General features: G+C 40.4%; 2 protein-coding genes across 3 annotated transcripts; both read right to left on the bottom strand.

Annotated features, from left to right (window-relative positions):
- Window positions 1-1,519: 1,519 nt before the first annotated feature.
- Window positions 1,520-8,293, bottom strand: cdc45 (CDC45 cell division cycle 45 homolog (S. cerevisiae)). The gene is made up of 18 exons (XM_035166517.2): window positions 8,152-8,293; window positions 7,009-7,068; window positions 6,499-6,591; window positions 6,253-6,390; window positions 5,915-6,061; window positions 5,754-5,812; window positions 5,625-5,673; window positions 5,445-5,506; window positions 5,284-5,334; window positions 4,989-5,108; window positions 4,721-4,852; window positions 4,542-4,640; window positions 4,275-4,430; window positions 3,544-3,682; window positions 3,377-3,460; window positions 3,173-3,291; window positions 2,660-2,736; window positions 1,520-1,840 (listed from the first exon to the last, which is right to left on the bottom strand). The coding sequence occupies exons 1-18, from the start codon at window positions 8,200-8,202 to the stop codon at window positions 1,776-1,778; spliced, it is 1,701 nt and encodes a 566-aa protein (XP_035022408.2). The 5' UTR covers window positions 8,203-8,293; the 3' UTR covers window positions 1,520-1,775.
- A 913-nt stretch (window positions 8,294-9,206) lies between these two features.
- On the bottom strand, window positions 9,207-16,936 carry plpp5 (phospholipid phosphatase 5). Of its 2 annotated transcripts, none has more exons than XM_035166518.2 (8): window positions 16,773-16,936; window positions 14,664-14,804; window positions 14,455-14,563; window positions 14,152-14,242; window positions 13,969-14,032; window positions 13,754-13,878; window positions 13,308-13,478; window positions 9,207-12,868 (listed from the first exon to the last, which is right to left on the bottom strand). In XM_035166518.2, the coding sequence occupies exons 1-8, from the start codon at window positions 16,862-16,864 to the stop codon at window positions 12,699-12,701; spliced, it is 963 nt and encodes a 320-aa protein (XP_035022409.1). In that variant the 5' UTR covers window positions 16,865-16,936; the 3' UTR covers window positions 9,207-12,698. The 2 variants fall into 2 exon arrangements, with proteins under 2 accessions (XP_035022409.1, XP_035022410.1); XM_035166519.2 differs by having other exon boundaries at window positions 16,768-16,911.
- Window positions 16,937-18,327: the final 1,391 nt, after the last annotated feature.

Genomic DNA, 18,327 nt, shown 5'->3' with positions numbered 1-18,327 from the left:
AGTCCAGTTCTGATTATGCGAATGAGACCATCTCAAGAAATGGGATGGAGGTCTCCCACCTTGAGACCAGTGTCCAACTCAGTGAGGAGCAGTGTGGTTCCATCAACCAGCAGAACGCAGGCGAGTTGATGGAGCAGCTCCGACCGAGGGACGCAGAGATCTTGAGCCCAGAGAAGCAGCAGGAGGAGGATCTGTCCGAGAGGCTCACGCAGGCCACAAGTGAGCTGTAGAAGAAAGAGGAAAACCCCTGAAAACAAGTGGAAGAGGAAAGGAGAGGAATGGAGGAGGAGGAGGAGGAGAAGGAACTCAATGAGAACAAGAAACAACTCGACGAGCAAAAGAAAGAGCTGGAAGAGGAAAGGAGCGGAATGGAGGAAGAGGAGGAGAATTCTATCCCCTGCTGCAGCTCGATGCAGATCAGGTCACGTTTTCAACACTTTCCTGTAAAAGAAAAAAAGACCCAAACAAACACCCTTCACTCTGAAGGTCATGATCTCATCCTGATCCAGGAGCGATAAGGATCTTGATCACCCCTCAGAGAGCAGCTCAGCCCCCACCCTCCACTCACCCTTCTGGACCCGGGCAGCAGATCAACACCAGGAGGCCTGGCCTAGATTTTCCGATGTGGGCTAGGGTCACAGCCCTCACCTTTGTCCCACATGAGCAATCAGAGCTCCTCAGGAGATGATGTTCAGTTGAATAAACCCAAATACTTTTACTGTAACTCACAAATACAGTAAGAGCCATTTCGTTTTCTGTTCTGAAGACCAAGTTGTGCGTTAGCAAAACAATAGATTGGATGAGGATGAAAAGAGTAATCAGTTCGGATCCCTCTCGGGGACTGTTGCCAAACAGCGAACACGCTGCCAGAGCTTTGTTTTATGGCACAAGAGAAAGTTTCAACTTCCTTTCTGCAAACTGATTCAGTGAAGGTCTCTGTAGCCTCTCTGTCCACGTCAGGTTACAGTGCTGCTGCTCCACATGCGTCACTGGGGCTGAGAGAGATGAAGTGAAAATAAAAACTTGTGTCATTTAGTTTTTCCAAGAGAAATCTTTCACTCTGTGTCTATTGAATTAGTATGATTACAATGCTCAAAACTAATTTCCTTTAACAGCTCTCACTCACATTTATCCATAGCGCTATGACTATGGTTTTCTGTCTTTCGATTTTGTGTAAAGATCCGTCCTTAAACTTTTGTGGCAACAGGCAAAGTCCTGCTGAAGTGAAGCACAACAGGGATTTTCTCATTTGAGAAATCTAAGAAGTAAAAGTACAAACAAATAACAGTTTTACATGTCTTCAAATCCCAGTATTTCCAAGATCGAGGTTTACATATTACCTTGAAATTAAATCAAGCACTTTACGTCGTTTCGAAGTCAATAATGAACAATTACAATCAACCTGTATGTGCTTCTTTTCTAGGAAACACTTAAGAAGTTAAAAGATAAATAAGATGAGATCCCACATTTCAAATAATAAAAAAAAAGTCAAGATATTTGTGAAATCAACACATTTAGGTCATTGAATATGATTTATTAAACATGTTTAAAATGTAATGTGGTGAGAATTACATGTACAGACATGAATAAAACATTAAAAGCACAAAAATAAAATCTCTAACACATAAAAAGGAAACTGTACAATTTACACACAAACAGGTTAAAACCTTTAAAAACAAGACAACAGATAAAAGTTCTTGTGTTGTTGACACTGTGCACGTCTGAAGTTCAGAACCTGGACTCGTGCACACGGTTCCTTTGAGTGCTGACGTTTCTCATGACAAGAGGGTGATGAGTGAATCCAGGAACTTGCTTCTGTCCTCTGTCTTCAGTTCAATTACTGTGGAGGGACAAACACAAGGAAGAGGTGAGAACATTCATAAGATGAGAGAACTCTCATTTCCCAGCAACACATTTTCATTTGGGAGATTTCCCCCAACAATCTGAAAAAAGGCAAACATCATGTTTCTTAATATCCAGAGCTTCTCACTGCTCGCTGACATTTGTGTAGAACTAATGCACAAATATTATTCTACACATGAAACATGATGAGTGTCATATCTATTTCATGACGTCTGGACCTCAGTCACACACCTGACCGCTGCACAAGTCTGGATGAGTCAAAGCTGGACTGTAAATGGCAGAAATACAAGGCTGCCCCCTAGAGTCCACAGAAGAGACTGACATGTAGTCTGCTCTGTATTTATATAGCAGCTTTTCTTGATGACCACTCAAAGCACTTCACCGTACAGTTTATTGACATTGACAAACACACATTCATACAGTGCATCTATGGGCAGCACTTTTTCCTATGAGGGGCAATTCAGGGTTCAGTATCTTGCCCAAGGACACTTCAGCATGCAGATGGAGAAGACTGGGATCGAACCGCCGGCCTTTTAAGACTCACTTAATACCACATGGAATTTATTTACATTTATGTCTGTGCTCCCCTGCTGTACATAAAACATAATTCATAGTATAGATAATGTAACCTGGACACCTGCAAGAAATTTTGCATATATGAAACAGTTAAATAATCCAAATTTGTTTTTATGAAACTCACACTTTCTCATTATAAACAGATGAATAACTGGGAGCAGCAATGATTTTTCAGTTAATCAGTCAACAGATAATTTCATAGTTAACTATTTGAACTTACTTGACGTGTCGAAATGGTCGTGAAGAGTTCGGGAGCTGGTGCTCTCTGCAGCTTTCTCGAATGCTCGGCCGAAGAAACTTATAGAGACAAGAGAAAACAACGAGGAAATGGGAAATAACCCATTAATAAATTAAAGAACATTAATTTTGATTGTTTACCAATTGTTTCAGTAACTTTATTAGCAAAATGGAAAATATTTAGGGGTTCTACGTTCTCAAATAGAAAAGGTCTTTGGTTATTCTTTTTTCTCTGAGATAGTAAACTGAATATCTGGGTTTGTGGGTTTTGGTCAATTTGCATCAATTGTAAGGGATATGTTTAACTAGTCTGAAAATTGGATTACAACTACAACAGAAAGTAATGCAGAAAAAAAGTGAATACCAAAAAATGGAATCAGATATGAAATATTTAACTCAAGAGCTCAAATATTATTTTTCTGAACTTCATTAATGTTGTTTGTTTGTGTTATGAAAGGTGTGTTTTCATCACAGCTCCTCATGTTTCAGGTCTTACTTCTTTTTGTCGGATGTCTCAGACTCCGGTGGGATTCCCACAACAATCACAGTTCCCTTCTCAACATCTTTGGGAGCCGCCATGATGAGCGGGAGCAGTTTGCAGCGTTTATTCCTCGTCTAAACACAGAATGAGTGAAGGAGTGAACAGACAGCGATGACACCGTTATTCACAGTCACAGTCAAAGAGCAGTCGGGAACTCACTGAATGAACGAAAGCCTTCAGGAGGTATTTGCAGAGCAGAGTCAGGGCCGCGGGTTTAGAAAAGAGCTTCACATCAGGAGTTCCCTAGAGATGAAGGAGCAGAAGATTAACCTTAGAAGGATGAGCTGCCAACACACAGAGAGAAACAGTCAAACGGACACTCGTACCTCCATGAGGTAGCAGTAGAGGAAGGGCCCCTGTGACAGGATGAGGTTGGTGCAGATGCAGCTGGCGACAGTCTGCTGGATGGCTATCAGCTTCTTCTTCGCCAGGACAATACCAGCATGTAGACGATCAATGTTACTTCTGCACAGAGAAAAACACCTGATACATATAACTAGAAAAAACCTCAGACTTTAAAACACAGCTAAGCATTTAGATTTTAGGCAGTGGCCTAAAACTAAAAACGTGTTTACTGCAAGTCGCATTGTCCAAGATGATTCAAATAAAACATCTGTCTCAATCTGTCAGACTAAACAAAATCAAATTAAGCTCTACGCTGTACAGAGAAAAACAAAGATGACCAGAGGCAAATCATCTGCTTCTGTCGTTCATCTGAGAAACTCGTACGTTTTGAAAATGTAGCTCTGCAAACACTGCACTGCCGCATTCGCACAAACTTGTCTACTGGCTCCGTTGTTTAGTTTATGTATGAACATGTGTTCTGTCCATAATCTTTAAGTAGTAAGTAATCTTTAATAGACATAGATTGTGAGAATTTATTTTTAATATTGTAGAGTTTGAATTTTGTTTTATTTAATTGTGAAATTTACTAATTCGATCATCTGTGGATGTGTTTCTCAGAGTGATCCAGGAAAAGTTTATTTTATTGACGACCACAGATTGAACGTCTCTAATAACTTGCAAACAAACCAGAACTTTAGTTTCTTCTACGCACCTGGAGAGGGAGTCGAGAGCAGTGATGAAGTTGTCGCTGTCGTCTTTCTCTGTGCTCTCCAGCAAGGCAGCACAGGCGTGTACCATGTCACTGGCCAGGAAACGGTTCTTAAAGCCAAAGTGGACACCAAACGTCTGGATACGGATATCTTTCATACTGAAGAAGAGGAGGAAACAACACCATCATTTCAGGTTTTCATTTGTGTGACACCGATAAAGGAAACTGAATGACGGCATGTATTTCTGCAGATTTTTCCTAGATACATACCCATATTTATTAGACGACTCCTCAATGACTTCCCTCAGGTTCTCTTTGATTGTCATGTCCATGGAATGGAATTTCTGCCGCACTTGTTTCAGGGGCAGCCTGTTACGAGCAACATCAACAAGTTTTAGCACGTAGAAGAAGTCAACTCTCCCACAGAGCACTGACTTCCTGGCACTTACCCCATGTCGGCTAAGAACTCCTGGAGTTTCTTTTGTCCATTTAACGTCCAAAGCTTGAAGCTGCACGACGTGTAACATGAATTACAAATGCTCTCATACAGAGACCAGTGCTGATAGAGGGTGAGACGCAGGCTGAGGCAGCAGGTCAAGGAGAACGCAAAGAGACAAAACTAAACATGCATAATGTGTTTCTGTAGCGATTACACTGCAGGGAAAGAGATGGGCTGTAGATCTAATAGTGATGGCTTATCAAACTAATTAAGGATACTCGTATTCAAAGGAAATCCTCATACAGTCAATGGACAGCGAGTTCTCTTCATCCTCATTTCGGTGGTTATGTCGGGAGACATGTCGCTGCATTGTGGCGATGTCTGTTACGTACTTCATACTTAAAGTAACAAGACAAGATTAATTCAGTGCAGGTAAAGAAAAACTGATGCAAACTTCTAAAAAAATAAAACATATCAATGAATTCTCTACAGCAGAAGTTCCATTGTCAAATTCTAAGAAAATCTATTCAAGTTTTTGCAAATTAGGATTTGAAATACTGAAGAAATTCTTACTGTGTGATTTTATCATGAACCCACTGGTCTGTCAGCCCAATGATGGCCCACCTGCAGAAAGAAGAACCTCCGTCTCAAAGTCTGAACATCGCACTGAGCATTTCCTTCTTGTTCGTGGTATTTAAAAATGTACTTATTTGTATTTTTATTAGACATCTTACCAGAGCATGTCCTTGGTGTCTTTAGTCAACACCCACGCGAGCTCAAAAAACATCATTGCAGCCTGACCAAAAGACACAGATGAAAATATTTGTGTTAAAGAATAGCAACAAGGAATGGAAGTCAATTCATTTCAAAATAATCAAAAGGATTTTTCTTAATTTTAAAAACTGTCTACTCACAGAGGTCCCATGATATTCATACTGCTCATAGTCAAACAAGATCTCCCTCCTGAGAAATGAGTGAAACATTAATATTAGTCAAGAATTGCAATGTGACAAAGTCTCCACATCTCCTTGAAAACACTTCACCTCCGTCCTTCCCACTCCCTCTTCGCTCGCTGCCTTTCAATCCTCCTCTCCACCGCGCCCTGCAGCGACATTATCACAGACATTAATAAAAACCACTTCACTCAAGTCCTCACAGCTCTGATTCATTTCAGTCGAGTTCACGGATTCTGTTCAACACGCACCTCATCGTATCTCCTCCGTTTGCCAGACGGCTCCGAGCCTTCGTCACTCTCATTTCCAGAGTCGCCTCCTTCTTCGTCTTCATCTCTGAAAATATCATCGTACGTGGGCACACCAAGGTCATCGTCCTGTTTGATCAGGAGCTTTATCTGCGGATGACATGACAGGACTTTATTCAAGGGTAAATTCCAGCAGTTAAATATTTTGGTGTTGCTCATAAACTTAAAACAGGTTAAAGAACTTTACAAAGATGCAAACTAATAAAATCAACGGATGCAGCCGATTCAAAAGTGAAATTCTTTACGTTTTGTACAAATTTTCTTCCTTCATTATCAATCACCTGCGAGTCATTGTAGACATTGACCACATCCACCGGCCTGTGAGTGTCACAGATGAAGAAGATGGAGTCGTCGTCTGGCTGCAGCATCTCGAGGAGGTCGACATTCGCCCCACAGTTGATGAGAACAAAGTATCGGAACTAGAACAAGACACAGTTAAATAAATTTAGCTCAGCGAGGCAGTGAGGAAATGTATTTACGCTTCTGTCATATATTCATGTGTAAGCTGAGGTGGGATCTGACCGTACCTGCTCTTTGTGTTCAAGGAAGGCAGTGCCGAGGTCCTGCCAGCCTGTGACAGGCACCAGTGTGTACTGGACCTGGTCACAGTGGAACAGCGCCTGGTAAAGAGACAGATCATATTTTAATTGACAAATTAATCATTATCCCCTCACTGACAAATTAGGACACAAGAACATTGAATCTTAAGCCACTGAAGAAGCCTCTAATTAACGTTCAATCTCACGATAAACATTTTATCAGCCTTCATTTATTAGATCTCTTGAGATGTTTATTTATAAATGCTAATTTTGCATCTTTTACATCATCCCAGTAAAATGTGCTGATCATCATCACATAATCACCGTGCTCTCAGCTAACATGCTTCAACAGATGTTATAGACTCCTGAGCCCCATTTAAATACAAACACTTCAGTGACTGTGCGATCCTTTGAGCTTCCTCCACAAAATAAAATTCCCTTTAGGTCTTAACTCAAACAGGAGCTCATGTTGGTTGACGGCTGAGTGTGTTATCCTACCTGTAGTATCTTACAGGCACAGAGCGCGTCGATGTCTGATGCCACCAGGAGGGCGACTCTCTGAAAGCAAAGTAGTTTTTAGTTACCTTATAAAATACATACTGTTAGACTGACACTGTCCCAAACTCGAAAATGTACAAACCTTTTTAAGAAATGCTGATTTTAGAGTTTTTAAATGGATCTAAATCACATCTAACTAGGTCTAGTTAAAAGAAAAAATCATCGTCATCCCAGACAAACCACACACTCTCCTTTGTAGCTGATGTCAAATCCTTTAGCAGATCTAGACCACATCAGACCAGGTCCAGAAACAGGAAAAGAGATCACATTATTCTGGTTTGAGCGTCTTTCCACTGGCTTCCAGTATCACTGAGGATTGATTTTAAGTCTCTTAATGGTACAGCACCCTCACTCATTTCTGGTTGTTTATCTGAGGATGTTTTTCTAACCGTTCCCTGAGGTCTTCTTGCAAACATCCCAAAAATGAACTATTAAAAGTTTGGGGAACTTTCTCTTGCTTTGCACCAAAGTTTTGGACCAAACTCCCACTAAACATCAGACAAGCTACTTGTGTTGATAGTTTTAAGAAACAACTCAAGACCTATTTCTATGATCTTGCTTTGAATTAACTTGATGTGTTTTTTTAAACACCATGATTACTTATTTTTGTACCTTTTGCTAGTTTCATGTTTTTATCCTAAGTCTCTGCTTTATTGCTAACGTGATGATCTATCTTTGATTTTATTGTAAAGCACTTTAAGCTGCATTTTATGTATGAAAGTTGCTGTACAAATAAAATGTACTATTTTTATTGCATTCACAAGTAAATGTTCATTTCGTGTTGAAGGCTGTTCGGGTGCAGGTGTAACAAGTCCTGGTGTTTGTCTCGGGTCTGATGTTGTCTCGGTGTTTCTTTCTGTATTTGATGATTTAATATAAACATAATAACTTCCTGTGTTGTTCCTGGATGATCCAAAGCTTTAACTACGATGTCTGACTCCTTCCCAACAGGAAGAGGAGCAGGAAGAGGAGCAGGAAACCGAGAAGCGGCGGCTCCGGGTTGTGAGTTCAAACTTCCCCGTCACTCCGCCATGGTTCCTCTCGGGTTTAGCGAACATAACTTTACCCTCGGAACAAACTCACCTGGTTGGCGACGACTTCATAAAACTCCTTCCTGATGTCCGTGACGAACATGTTGGCAGATTTTTAAAAACGCCGCTCGACTGTCACGAACAGATCTGCGGCTGATTCCGGTTTGTTGTCAGGAGCGCAGCTTCAGAAATGTGGCGCCAAATCCGCAGGCGTCACATCGGACCAATCGGTGTGGAGGAAAAAGTGCCCTACGTCGGACGTTTCACGCGACGTCATCACGTCGAGTTACAAAGTGGCGCTACGGAAAGAGAAAGCAGCCACGATGCAATCACGTCAACACGCGAGTTCGGTTTCTACTGATTCCTGTGAGATTAAAACGTGGTAATGTGGATAATTAGAAACAGAAGCTACAACAGAGATTTTAAATGAATGAAACAGTAAATTAAAGGTTTTAATATGATCCCACGAACAATGCAAAGATAAATGAATGAGCTTTAATGTTACTTTGATCCACTTGAGTTGTGTGTGTGGAAATGTGGGATTGTTTTTAGATTTTTTCACAACATGGAAAAGTGGCCACATAGTTACAAATAAATCCAATGTGGTGCATGTTATAAGCCAGATTGTGATAATATTTTTACAGAGCCAACATTTGTGAATGCCACAGCTTTTAAGTAAAGAAAATGAAATGTAGGATTATAAGAAGAATGGTTTATCAATAATAAAAGTAATATTATTTGTTAATCAATGACAAATTCTACAATCAGTCAATTTGGACTGTAAATTGAAAAGGATTGAGTCGATGAACTACGTCCCTGTTAATGTAAAGAGGGATAAAGTTAATTACAAAATTATAAGTGAAAGAATTGAACAGTTCTTGGTTTACATTCCGTCAACACCTCCTGTTAAACCCGGATCATGTTTGGATCTCAGGTTTGACATTCCCTCTTCTTAAAAGGTAAAGTAGGAAAGGATTTCAGCCTTGTTACTAAAACAATAAGAAGTACATCATAAATGTGATTATTGCAGCTTTGAAATAGAAAATACATTTGAAAAGCAACACACTTGTATTGCTGCAAACCAAACTCAGACCTTAACGATAAACATTTTTGTTAATGTATCATTTATTGATCACTTTTCAATGTATCCTCTAAAATGCATATTCTATAAACAGGTGCCCGCTATTAACAGAAAAGAACCAGAGGACATTTTGTGGTGCAGGGTAATTTAGAAACATAATTTTGTGCCATTAAAAGATCCATTTAAAGCGTCACATGTACAATCAGGATCAAAATGGTCCTAGAAGCCAAGGCAAATTAGGATGGGCATGACATCAATGATGCAAACTGGCAGGTTTTCACATAATCCCTCATGACAGTAGATCTGAAGACCACACCCGATCAACAACCTGATAGAGTATATGTGTACTGATGATTACATAAGTTAATGGACTTGAATGGAGATGTAGAGATTTAAAAGGAAATAATGAGGAAAATGTTTATATGTAGCTGTGAAACATGCAGGAAAATGCAATTTCCTTCTTTTTTTTTTTTACACCTGAAAGGTCCTTCAGAATCTTGTGTGCCCACAACAAATATGGTTCCTACTTACATTATCACATTTAAGGTAAAGAAACGAATATTCAAACTTCAAGTAAACTCCCACATGCCCCAAAATAAAATACAAATAGACCTGTACATCATCTCATAAATACCTGTGAGAAAGACCCAGTAAGGTAAGATATCATTTCTCTCAAATGTCTGTAAAAAGGTTTTTTTTCGTCCTCTTCCATCAGTTGTAAATTGTTCACTTCGCACACAGATATCTTCACAAAAACAGTTGAATGTATGGAAATAAATTACATGTGTTATTTTCTGAGGTAAAGGGAGGCAGCAAACCAAATCTTTACAAGTAAATCCTAAAAACTGTAAAACAATAAAAAGTAAAAATTTAAAGCAAACTATAAATAACAGAGATCAGACACTGAAACATGCAGTTTACAGTTCATTCATGGACAGAGTCGTAAAGCAATGTATTAAACAAAGGCACAAATTCATGATTTTCTTTTTCTGCCGAGTTTGGTCTGAAACCGCTGTGATCCAGCCACTTGAAGCCGGATTCACAGCAATGAACGGAAGGTGCTTTGACCCTGCAACACGTTGGCTGTTTTCACAAACAAACAATAAACACGGAGGTTTGGTCGGCTCTCATGTTTCAATCTGCATAAACACATCAAAGTAAAAATGTGCGTCGTCTCTACGTGAAAGCAACAATTTCACATAATTAAAGAAAATAACAGAAAATCACAAATAAGTAAAAATCCAAATACAATTGACTGGAATGACTGGAATGAAAGTTGATGAAATTGAACAGAGGAAAATTAAAAAAATTACCAAATCTTAATGTGCCAGCGAAACTATTGATGGGATAGGAAACCTGACCAGCAACAGAACTGGGAGGCTAGCACCATCACCTGGAGAGGTTAGAGTCCGACCCCACTCAGGTTCATCACAAGGATCAGGTTCCACTGTGATGACAAAAAACCCAACCCCTGTGCACCTTCATCTTCCTCACGTTAGCTCTGTTGGCAGAGGAGCCAGAGGAGTGTGCAGTGACAAGCAGCAGACCTACAGTCCCCCTGAGATCCACTGAGGCAGCAACACATTTGTCTCATAGGTGCTTTAGGGTCATATGAACATTGATATCAGCAGATGTGATGTGCAGTTAGAACAAGGAAATGATCAATTGTCATACAATCATTAAAATACTAAGAAGAGTCGAGTGGCACTGCTACACTGGGATGTTTTACTAAGGATTGGGCTCATGAAGCCTTTTCCAAATGTGAACACCAAAATCTGTGAGTGGAAACATTCAAATGTACCAAAGGATGACAGAGAGATTTAAAGCACAGAGAAGGCGGCAGTAGAAAAAAAAACTGCTGAGGCCAAAGGTGCAGGGAAGTTATTTTTGCCTTTAAATACAGCTGATGTGGTTAATGTCAGATCAGGGTGGGTGATGTGACAATATATCTTGTGATAAAAAAAAATCCCACTTTTAGCATATGCTACATTTTCTTATAGTCAATAAAGCTAATAAATACTACATCTGTCTATGTAGCTGATTCTTCTGTGGCACAGAGCTTATTTGAAAATATTATTCTTAAATTTCATGATTGTTTTTTACATTGTCAGTAGGAGTGAATGTGTTTGAGGCAAAGTGCCACAGAAAGTATTTTGAGACGGATACACATTGTTGGTTTGGGTCAAATCAAGGGAATTTGTTGACAGTAAGAAAAACAGAATACTGCAATCTTTATTCCTTCATAGCTCCGATTGTAGTTCATTATTGACATATAATGTCATGTATAACTTTCTGGATCAACAAAGACCTTCCTGTCATAATCTTTCAAAAGATAAAATATCACTGCAATATATCAAGATATAAAGTCACATGTGCCATGATTTTTTATGATATTTATCCATGTCACCCATCCCTCCCAGATATGAACATCCCACATCAACATTTTCTCTTCCCCCTTTAGTTCCACTTATTTTGCAGCTTTTCATCACATCTCACTCTCTTGTGTCGTCATGTGACATTAAATGTTCGAATGGAGCCGCTCAGGAGACAAGCCTGGCTCTCGATGAGGGCAGATGTCCATAAACTCTGTTTTGGTCTCTGGCAACATCCTTCACCTTTCTCCTGCCATACACTGACTCATGGTCAATGTCAACCAATGCTGCGGCTGCTCTGGTGCTTAGAGAGAAATTATATCATCTGCTCATGACTCTCGACTCTTGTTCAGTGTCTTGCGGAGCTGTTTCGCATTTAGGTCACGTGATGACACCAGGAGCCGCTGTTGAAAACAGGATTTTTGAACTTCCATTACACTCATCGTATATTGTTGCGAGAGGTCAAGAATGAACTGCCATGCAGAGAAATAAAATTATAAGATATATTTACAGGCGTTTCCCTTTAACCTCAACCCTGCTTGGTTAGAAAGTTGCAAGTTTACAAAAGAATCTCAAAATAGTGGCCCTACAGGAGAAACTGTGTCACAGCAGCTGAGCCAGAGTTTGATGGGCAGTGGACGATTAGTGCAGTGGTTGTTTCGTTGACTTGCTCAACTGTTCGGAGTATTTAAAGTCATGTCATCCATAGGCACAATACACAGGGTGTGTGTGTGTGTGGGGGGGGCTGAGCCATATTGAGAACGATGTCATGACAATCAGAAGACCTCCAGTAAAACATCCAGAAGGTATTGACATCATTATAGGGTTTGGAAACACACACTCCCAGGCTGTCCGCATAGTTCATGTCCATCACATGCGACTGTTAAAAATTTGTTGTTATTTTCCGCAACTCATGTGTCTCAGAAAACACCCGAGAGAAATTAGTTTGGAAATTCAGTTTGGAAAACATACTGTGTGTCACCTTACAAAAAGAAAATTGCCACCATACATTTACAATGATCGACGACTAACAATAAATACTGATTTACTGCCTGGCCTGAAGGGTGTAAAACCAGAGTAGGAAAGATTACCATGTAACCTAGTATAGATTACACCTGCAAAGAGTATTCTCCGGTTACAGCTGCTCTACATGGGCAGGATGTAGTTGGAGTTGGCCAGCTTGCGCTCCTGTGCAGCGGGAACCATCTCTCTGTGACGCAGAGGTCTGTGGCAGTCGGGGTCCTGAAGTGGAGGGTAGTGCTGCCGGTAACACAGCCAGGCGAAGACGAGACCAAGCAGAGAACCGACTAACACATCTGCAATGAGAGAGAAGAGAAGAGAAGAGAAGAGAAGAGAAGAGAAGAGAAACGATTATGAGGAGTTTGATTCCACAGTTTCATCATTCAGAAGTGGCTGTTGTTTAATCTGAGCTGGGTTTGGTAAAATGGCTGACGTGTGACAGACACAAAAACTTAGGGTCCTAGAAATGTGGTTCTGAAACTGTGGTTCTGAAACTACATGCAGGAATGTAATATTGAGGAGAGCTTTACTGCAGCCACCTACCAGGAGGTGATTCAAATGTTTTGGCTTCACTTTTGGTGTCGTTCATCTTTTTATACACTGTCTGGAAATCCAGTGTGGTTAACAGACTACTCAAATCAGTTGTGTTGAACCTGTCACTGAAATCCCTCTAAACCAGCTTCTGCTGTTGGCCACAAATGTAATGCAAATCTAAACGTGTACTGGGACTCTGACCTTGCCAGTGGTGTTTGTAGTCGCAGGTTCTGGAGAGGGCGATCACAGTCGCGATGAGCAAAGGGGCGAGGAAGGCACACAGCCGCCACGCTCTGCCTTGGCCCACCACGTTGAAGCAGCGCAGCTTTCCTGCGATGTAGAACGCTGTGAAACCCAAACCTGCGAAGGCAACTGAGAGCAGAGAGAAAAGAACACAAGGGTGGATGAAGAGAACAAAAACAAAAGGAGAGAACAACAAAGAGAAGGAGCAGGGATTAGAGGTGGAGAGACTTGCTTTCTCATATAATAAAATAAAAGCCTAGAGGCCAAAATACATTCATATACACACATTCGTAACATAGGATATTCTCCCTGCCCTACTTTTACATTCACTTGCTCTCCTTTCTGCCTGCAGATGATAATGTACCAGCTACAGAGACATAATTGCACATTGGAGCCTCTCTTACAGGAGGAATGCCCGCTGGGGAAGCTCTTCCTGCCCTCTATGACCGTATCTGGGTCACCGGTGCAGTGCAGCTCCAGGTTCATCTGACCATCTGGGAAACAGCGGTAGAAGAAATCCGGTCGCGGCCTGAGGACATAGACAGAGGGAGCATGAAGGCTTTAATCCACTGTAACATGGGTAATATTTATGCACTGCTACGTTGGGTGCAGCGTTTACCTGCCAACAACCAGTTTGATGACGTTGGTGAAAACTCCATTCAGCACCAGAGTCAGAGTCACAGCTGGATGACAGGGAGAGACAGAAGTGAATCATTAAAAACAAAGACATGTCAACTTAAAAAAAACAGTTGACATATTTAAATATTTAAAAGAAACTCATTAGCAGCTGTCGGTTTCGTACCCAGGGAGGCTTCTTTCAGATCTCCTCGCTCCGACTTCCTCATGAAGGTGAAAACCACGATGACAATCAGTGGCGTGAAAACTGCAACACTCTGATCCAGACAAAAAACATAGAAACCGTTGAAAAAATCTAAAAGTTGCTCCACTGATTCAGCATTGCAATCCCATAATATTATCAACCTCATCCTGGACAGTAAACTGTCTTTTCACTTCAGTACATTTCTTTGTCATATAAAAAAAAAACTAAACTGTGGGATTTATTAGTCCAAGTTTCACTCAAAAACACGTAAAATTTATTACTTACAAACATTAGCGAGGTGGGAACGTGGTCATTCTCCACACGATGGAATTTATACAACCACATCTCCTCGGCCTGGATCTCACGGAAGAAAGGAGGAAGCTGCTCCGTCACACTAACGGTAACATATGTTACATTCAGAAAACAGATCAATAAAGCAATGTTACAGATAAATGCATATATGTTTCAAGTGTTTCAAATAAGGACATACTTACAGGAACACCACTAACAACGCTATTCGGATGGAAATTTCCGAAAGGAAACCACGAAGCAGCTTCTGCTTCATTTTGTTTCTCGGGATGGATTTCAGTCCACAGCAAACATCCTCATTCCACCTTGTGTTCAGTTGACGGGGGCTAAAGTAGAATATGCAGATGACAAGATAGTTTGTTGAAGGATAAGTGCAAGTGGAAAAAAACAGTAACTTTAAAAATACCGATAAAAAAATGTTTCCTAAATGATTCCTAAAATGTAATTTTCAAACCCTTGTAATTGAGGCTTAAAATTTTGCAGTTTAACCAAAAACATAAACTAAATAAAAAAACAAATACAACCAAATATATACATCTTCATTATATGTGAACATAAATATATCTTACTTATATATTATCTGCACTGTTTATTCTGGAAAATAAAAGTTTTCATATCAGCACATATCGGCAAACACTAACACTGATACCAACACGTCTGTGAGAGAATCATATTAGCCAATTTTATCAGCTGACCGATAAATCAGTCGAGCTCTATTACTTAGTACAAATATAATTAAAGCCAAACTGAGAGGCCAGGCTTATACATATCATTCTGAATGTATTCAGCCCGATGCTAACATCTAAAATATTTTAATTTGCCTCACTTATAACCCAATAATGACAAAACGAAAACTGATTTTCAAAGATTGTTGGAAAATTATGTTGCTATGACACTTTTTCCCCCAATCATCTTTGAGATGTTTCTAACTCTACTGGACCACACTAACGGCAAACGCCCGGTCAACACGAGGTCTCACAGCTACGAAGTTAAATGCGCAGCCTGCAGGGATCAGACACAGGACTGTGCCCTCGTTTTAAAGAGGTAAATGCCCTTAGTCTTCATAAATATTTGCATTCTTATCATCAACTGTATGTTTAGTGTTTGCATTTCAAATAGTCTACTTTCAAACATCCAACAGTGTCATAGAGCCACCGGACTCGTTCCCTGTGTCACAGCCCTCAGCCCTTCACCTCTCCCCTCTGTGGGAGCGGCTGCCTGCAGGGCTCCTCTGTGGGGTCGTAAACACTGCACACCCTGCTCTTTAGCAATCACTACTGTCAGGACAGGAAATGCATGCAAAGTGCACTACTGATGAATCATCTGAGGAAAACAATAAACTGGCTGTCCCTTTGTCTAGCCATTATATCTTCCACTTCACACCTTTAGCCTTACAGACCTGTTTTTCAGGTAAGTCAGCATAGACTAAACTCATCCGACTTCTTCCTGATAGTCATGTTGGGATGGGAGTCGCCTGGATATCACTGGCTCTTTGAGGCCTGTACTAATATTAAGGCCATGCTTTTTTACAGTTGCCTAGACTGGACAAACTAAACATCTTATGAGTTTTATGTCAACTGAAGGCTACCACAGGTTTTCCTTTATGTTTGGAAGGGGGTGGTGAGGTGAGGGGTATTCAGCTGCAACACAAAACCTCACCACTAGATGTCACTAGATTCTACACTCTGAACCTTTAAACCTCTCTAGGAACAGGACAACAGCATGAGGTGATGAAGGGCCTCGTCTTTACTGCTCTGTAGTGGCTCCAGTTCATACACAGCACAGCCAGGTGATATACACCTGGAGGCTTGAAGGGGCCCCGGGGATCCAGCGGTGACCGCCTCCCCTCGGCTGGGCTCACTGACCTTTGTCCCTTAGTTTTTCAAATCCCTCTTGAAAGAAGGAAAATCAACGACTCGGACCAGACAAATGAAGGAGCTGCTCTTCCTCCCACAATAAACCCGCACCACTGTCACTCGGAGTCAAGACACTGTGGAGGATTTGAGATATTTCCGGTTTATAAAACCTGATACAAAGGCCAACATGAAGCACCTGTGTCCTCCGCCTCCGGCTGATACAGATAATTACAAGCTAAATACGCCTCAAACGACACGAAGAGTAAATATAGCAGCTTGTCATCTTCGTTCAGACACAGCAAAGGTAACCGAGCTAACACCGAGTGCTGCACAGACAGGAGGATAGCGGGCTGAGCTAAGCTAGCTAGCAACATCTGTCAAATAAGACATCTGGAGCATTTCCGCCCTGACAACCTTCAGGAAGCTTACGGACCTTACAAATGCGGATGTTTCCTGGATCTTTGTCTTAACGTTAACGCGAAACAGGCCCGGACATCCTCCGGTTCAGCCGCCGGGAGGAAGTCGCACATCAGTGGGATTCGGGGAGACGAAGAGATGCCACGGAGGAGAGGAGCTCTGCGTGATGCTAGCTGTTAGCATCACAGCTACTTCTGGTTCAGGACCTTCAAATTAAAGGCACGTCCTTAAACAAATATCAACTCATAGTTTACTTACTCACTTGTTCTGGATAATTTGACTATTCCCTGTTTTTTTATCAGTACATGACACTAAACAGATAATAAAATGGTTTACTTGAGACTATACTTTCTTTCTACATATGACTATAGGCTGAGAACAAATGAATTTCATCACATCATTATATAATAATTATATTCTTAGAGACGAACAGAGCCTTGAACACATTTTCTTCATATGTACGAGTATATTATCAGTTGTATTAGTATTTCTGTGGTTTTCTTTCTATTTTGTGATCATAGAATGTGTTTAGTATGTTTACTGTTTATGGTTGTGACACATTTTCTTGTTTTTTGATATATATATATATATAGTGTGGGATGATAACACATGTTTCTAGTCTCCTTTGGTCTGATTAATACATATTTATGTGAACCAGTGTTTCGTCTATTTCAATTGATGAGGATATTTGGAGTTTGAAAAAATATTTTGAAACTCTGCAACGCTTTACACAACCGGAAATGGTCTCCCAGATGATTTTATCCGCCTTGACAAGTGGATGCGAGCAGCCACGTCACGTTAGAGAGCGCCGTCTAGAGGTGAAAGAAAGAAAATCAATTAAATGGAGATGGATGCATTGAAACTTTGTTTTCCAGATCCTCATAGATTGTTATAGTTTGAATTGCTTTATTCCTTACTCACATTTATCTTTGAATAAGCTTAGAATTCACAGTATAAAGTAATGTAGTGATGTAGGACTTTTAATTTAGATGAATCCCTCACCCTTTCCACACAAACCACTTAATTACAATACGTTATAATACACATTTTTATTTATTTTACTGCTGCAACTAAAAACTATTTTAATTATCTATTACATTTTCAATTAATCCTCAAGAGGCTTTGTCATCAACATGTGTTAACCAACTAATGTTGCAGCTGTAATTTATGTGAGCTGTTTTGTTACCTCAGCCAAAGAGTTTGTTTTCACCTGTGATTGTTTTTGTTTGCAGGATTACAAAACAACTACCAAACAGATTTCCAACAAACATTTTGGTGCATTTGTAAATAGACCAGCAGATACATTTTTTTCTCCCTTTTGGGGGACAAATAAATCCTTTAGGTTATCAGACCACTTCCCTTTGTTCTTTTATAATTCTACTTTCAGAACTAGATAATTATGTGTAGGATTGTCCGGCATTGGCAGAGGTGTCCGCTCTATTCAGTGCCAGGTTTCGGTGTCAGTTTTACTCATCGGTCACCTGTTTGGTAAATATCGAGTAAGAAAATCATTACAAACACTTAAACAAGAAGGTCAATCTGTACCTGGATCACCGTTTTCTCCAAATGATAACAA

This window comes from Hippoglossus stenolepis, chromosome 9, assembly GCF_022539355.2.
Source record: "Hippoglossus stenolepis isolate QCI-W04-F060 chromosome 9, HSTE1.2, whole genome shotgun sequence".
Taxonomy (NCBI): Eukaryota; Metazoa; Chordata; class Actinopteri; order Pleuronectiformes; family Pleuronectidae; genus Hippoglossus; species Hippoglossus stenolepis.
Note: the sequence above shows the minus strand (reverse complement) of the source record. Positions and strands in the feature narration are given on the sequence as shown.

What these genes read in the sequence shown, in the direction of transcription:
- cdc45 (XM_035166517.2), bottom strand. Translation starts at nt 8,202, where the DNA reads ATGTTCGTCACGGACATCAGGAAGGAGTTTTATGAAGTCGTCGCCAAC. An exon ending in AGGGAGTGGGAAGGACGGAG is followed by an intron (nt 5,674 to 5,753) that starts GTGAAGTGTTTT and finishes CTCATTTCTCAG; the next exon opens with GAGGGAGATCTTGTTTGACT. An exon ending in GAGTCGTCTAATAAATATGG is followed by an intron (nt 4,431 to 4,541) that starts GTATGTATCTAG and finishes CCTCTTCTTCAG; the next exon opens with TATGAAAGATATCCGTATCC.
- plpp5 (XM_035166518.2), bottom strand. Translation starts at nt 16,864, where the DNA reads ATGTGCGACTTCCTCCCGGCGGCTGAACCGGAGGATGTCCGGGCCTGT. An exon ending in TTCCCACCTCGCTAATGTTT is followed by an intron (nt 14,243 to 14,454) that starts GTAAGTAATAAA and finishes TGTCTGGATCAG; the next exon opens with AGTGTTGCAGTTTTCACGCC. An exon ending in CCCCAGCGGGCATTCCTCCT is followed by an intron (nt 13,479 to 13,753) that starts GTAAGAGAGGCT and finishes CTCTGCTCTCAG; the next exon opens with TTGCCTTCGCAGGTTTGGGT.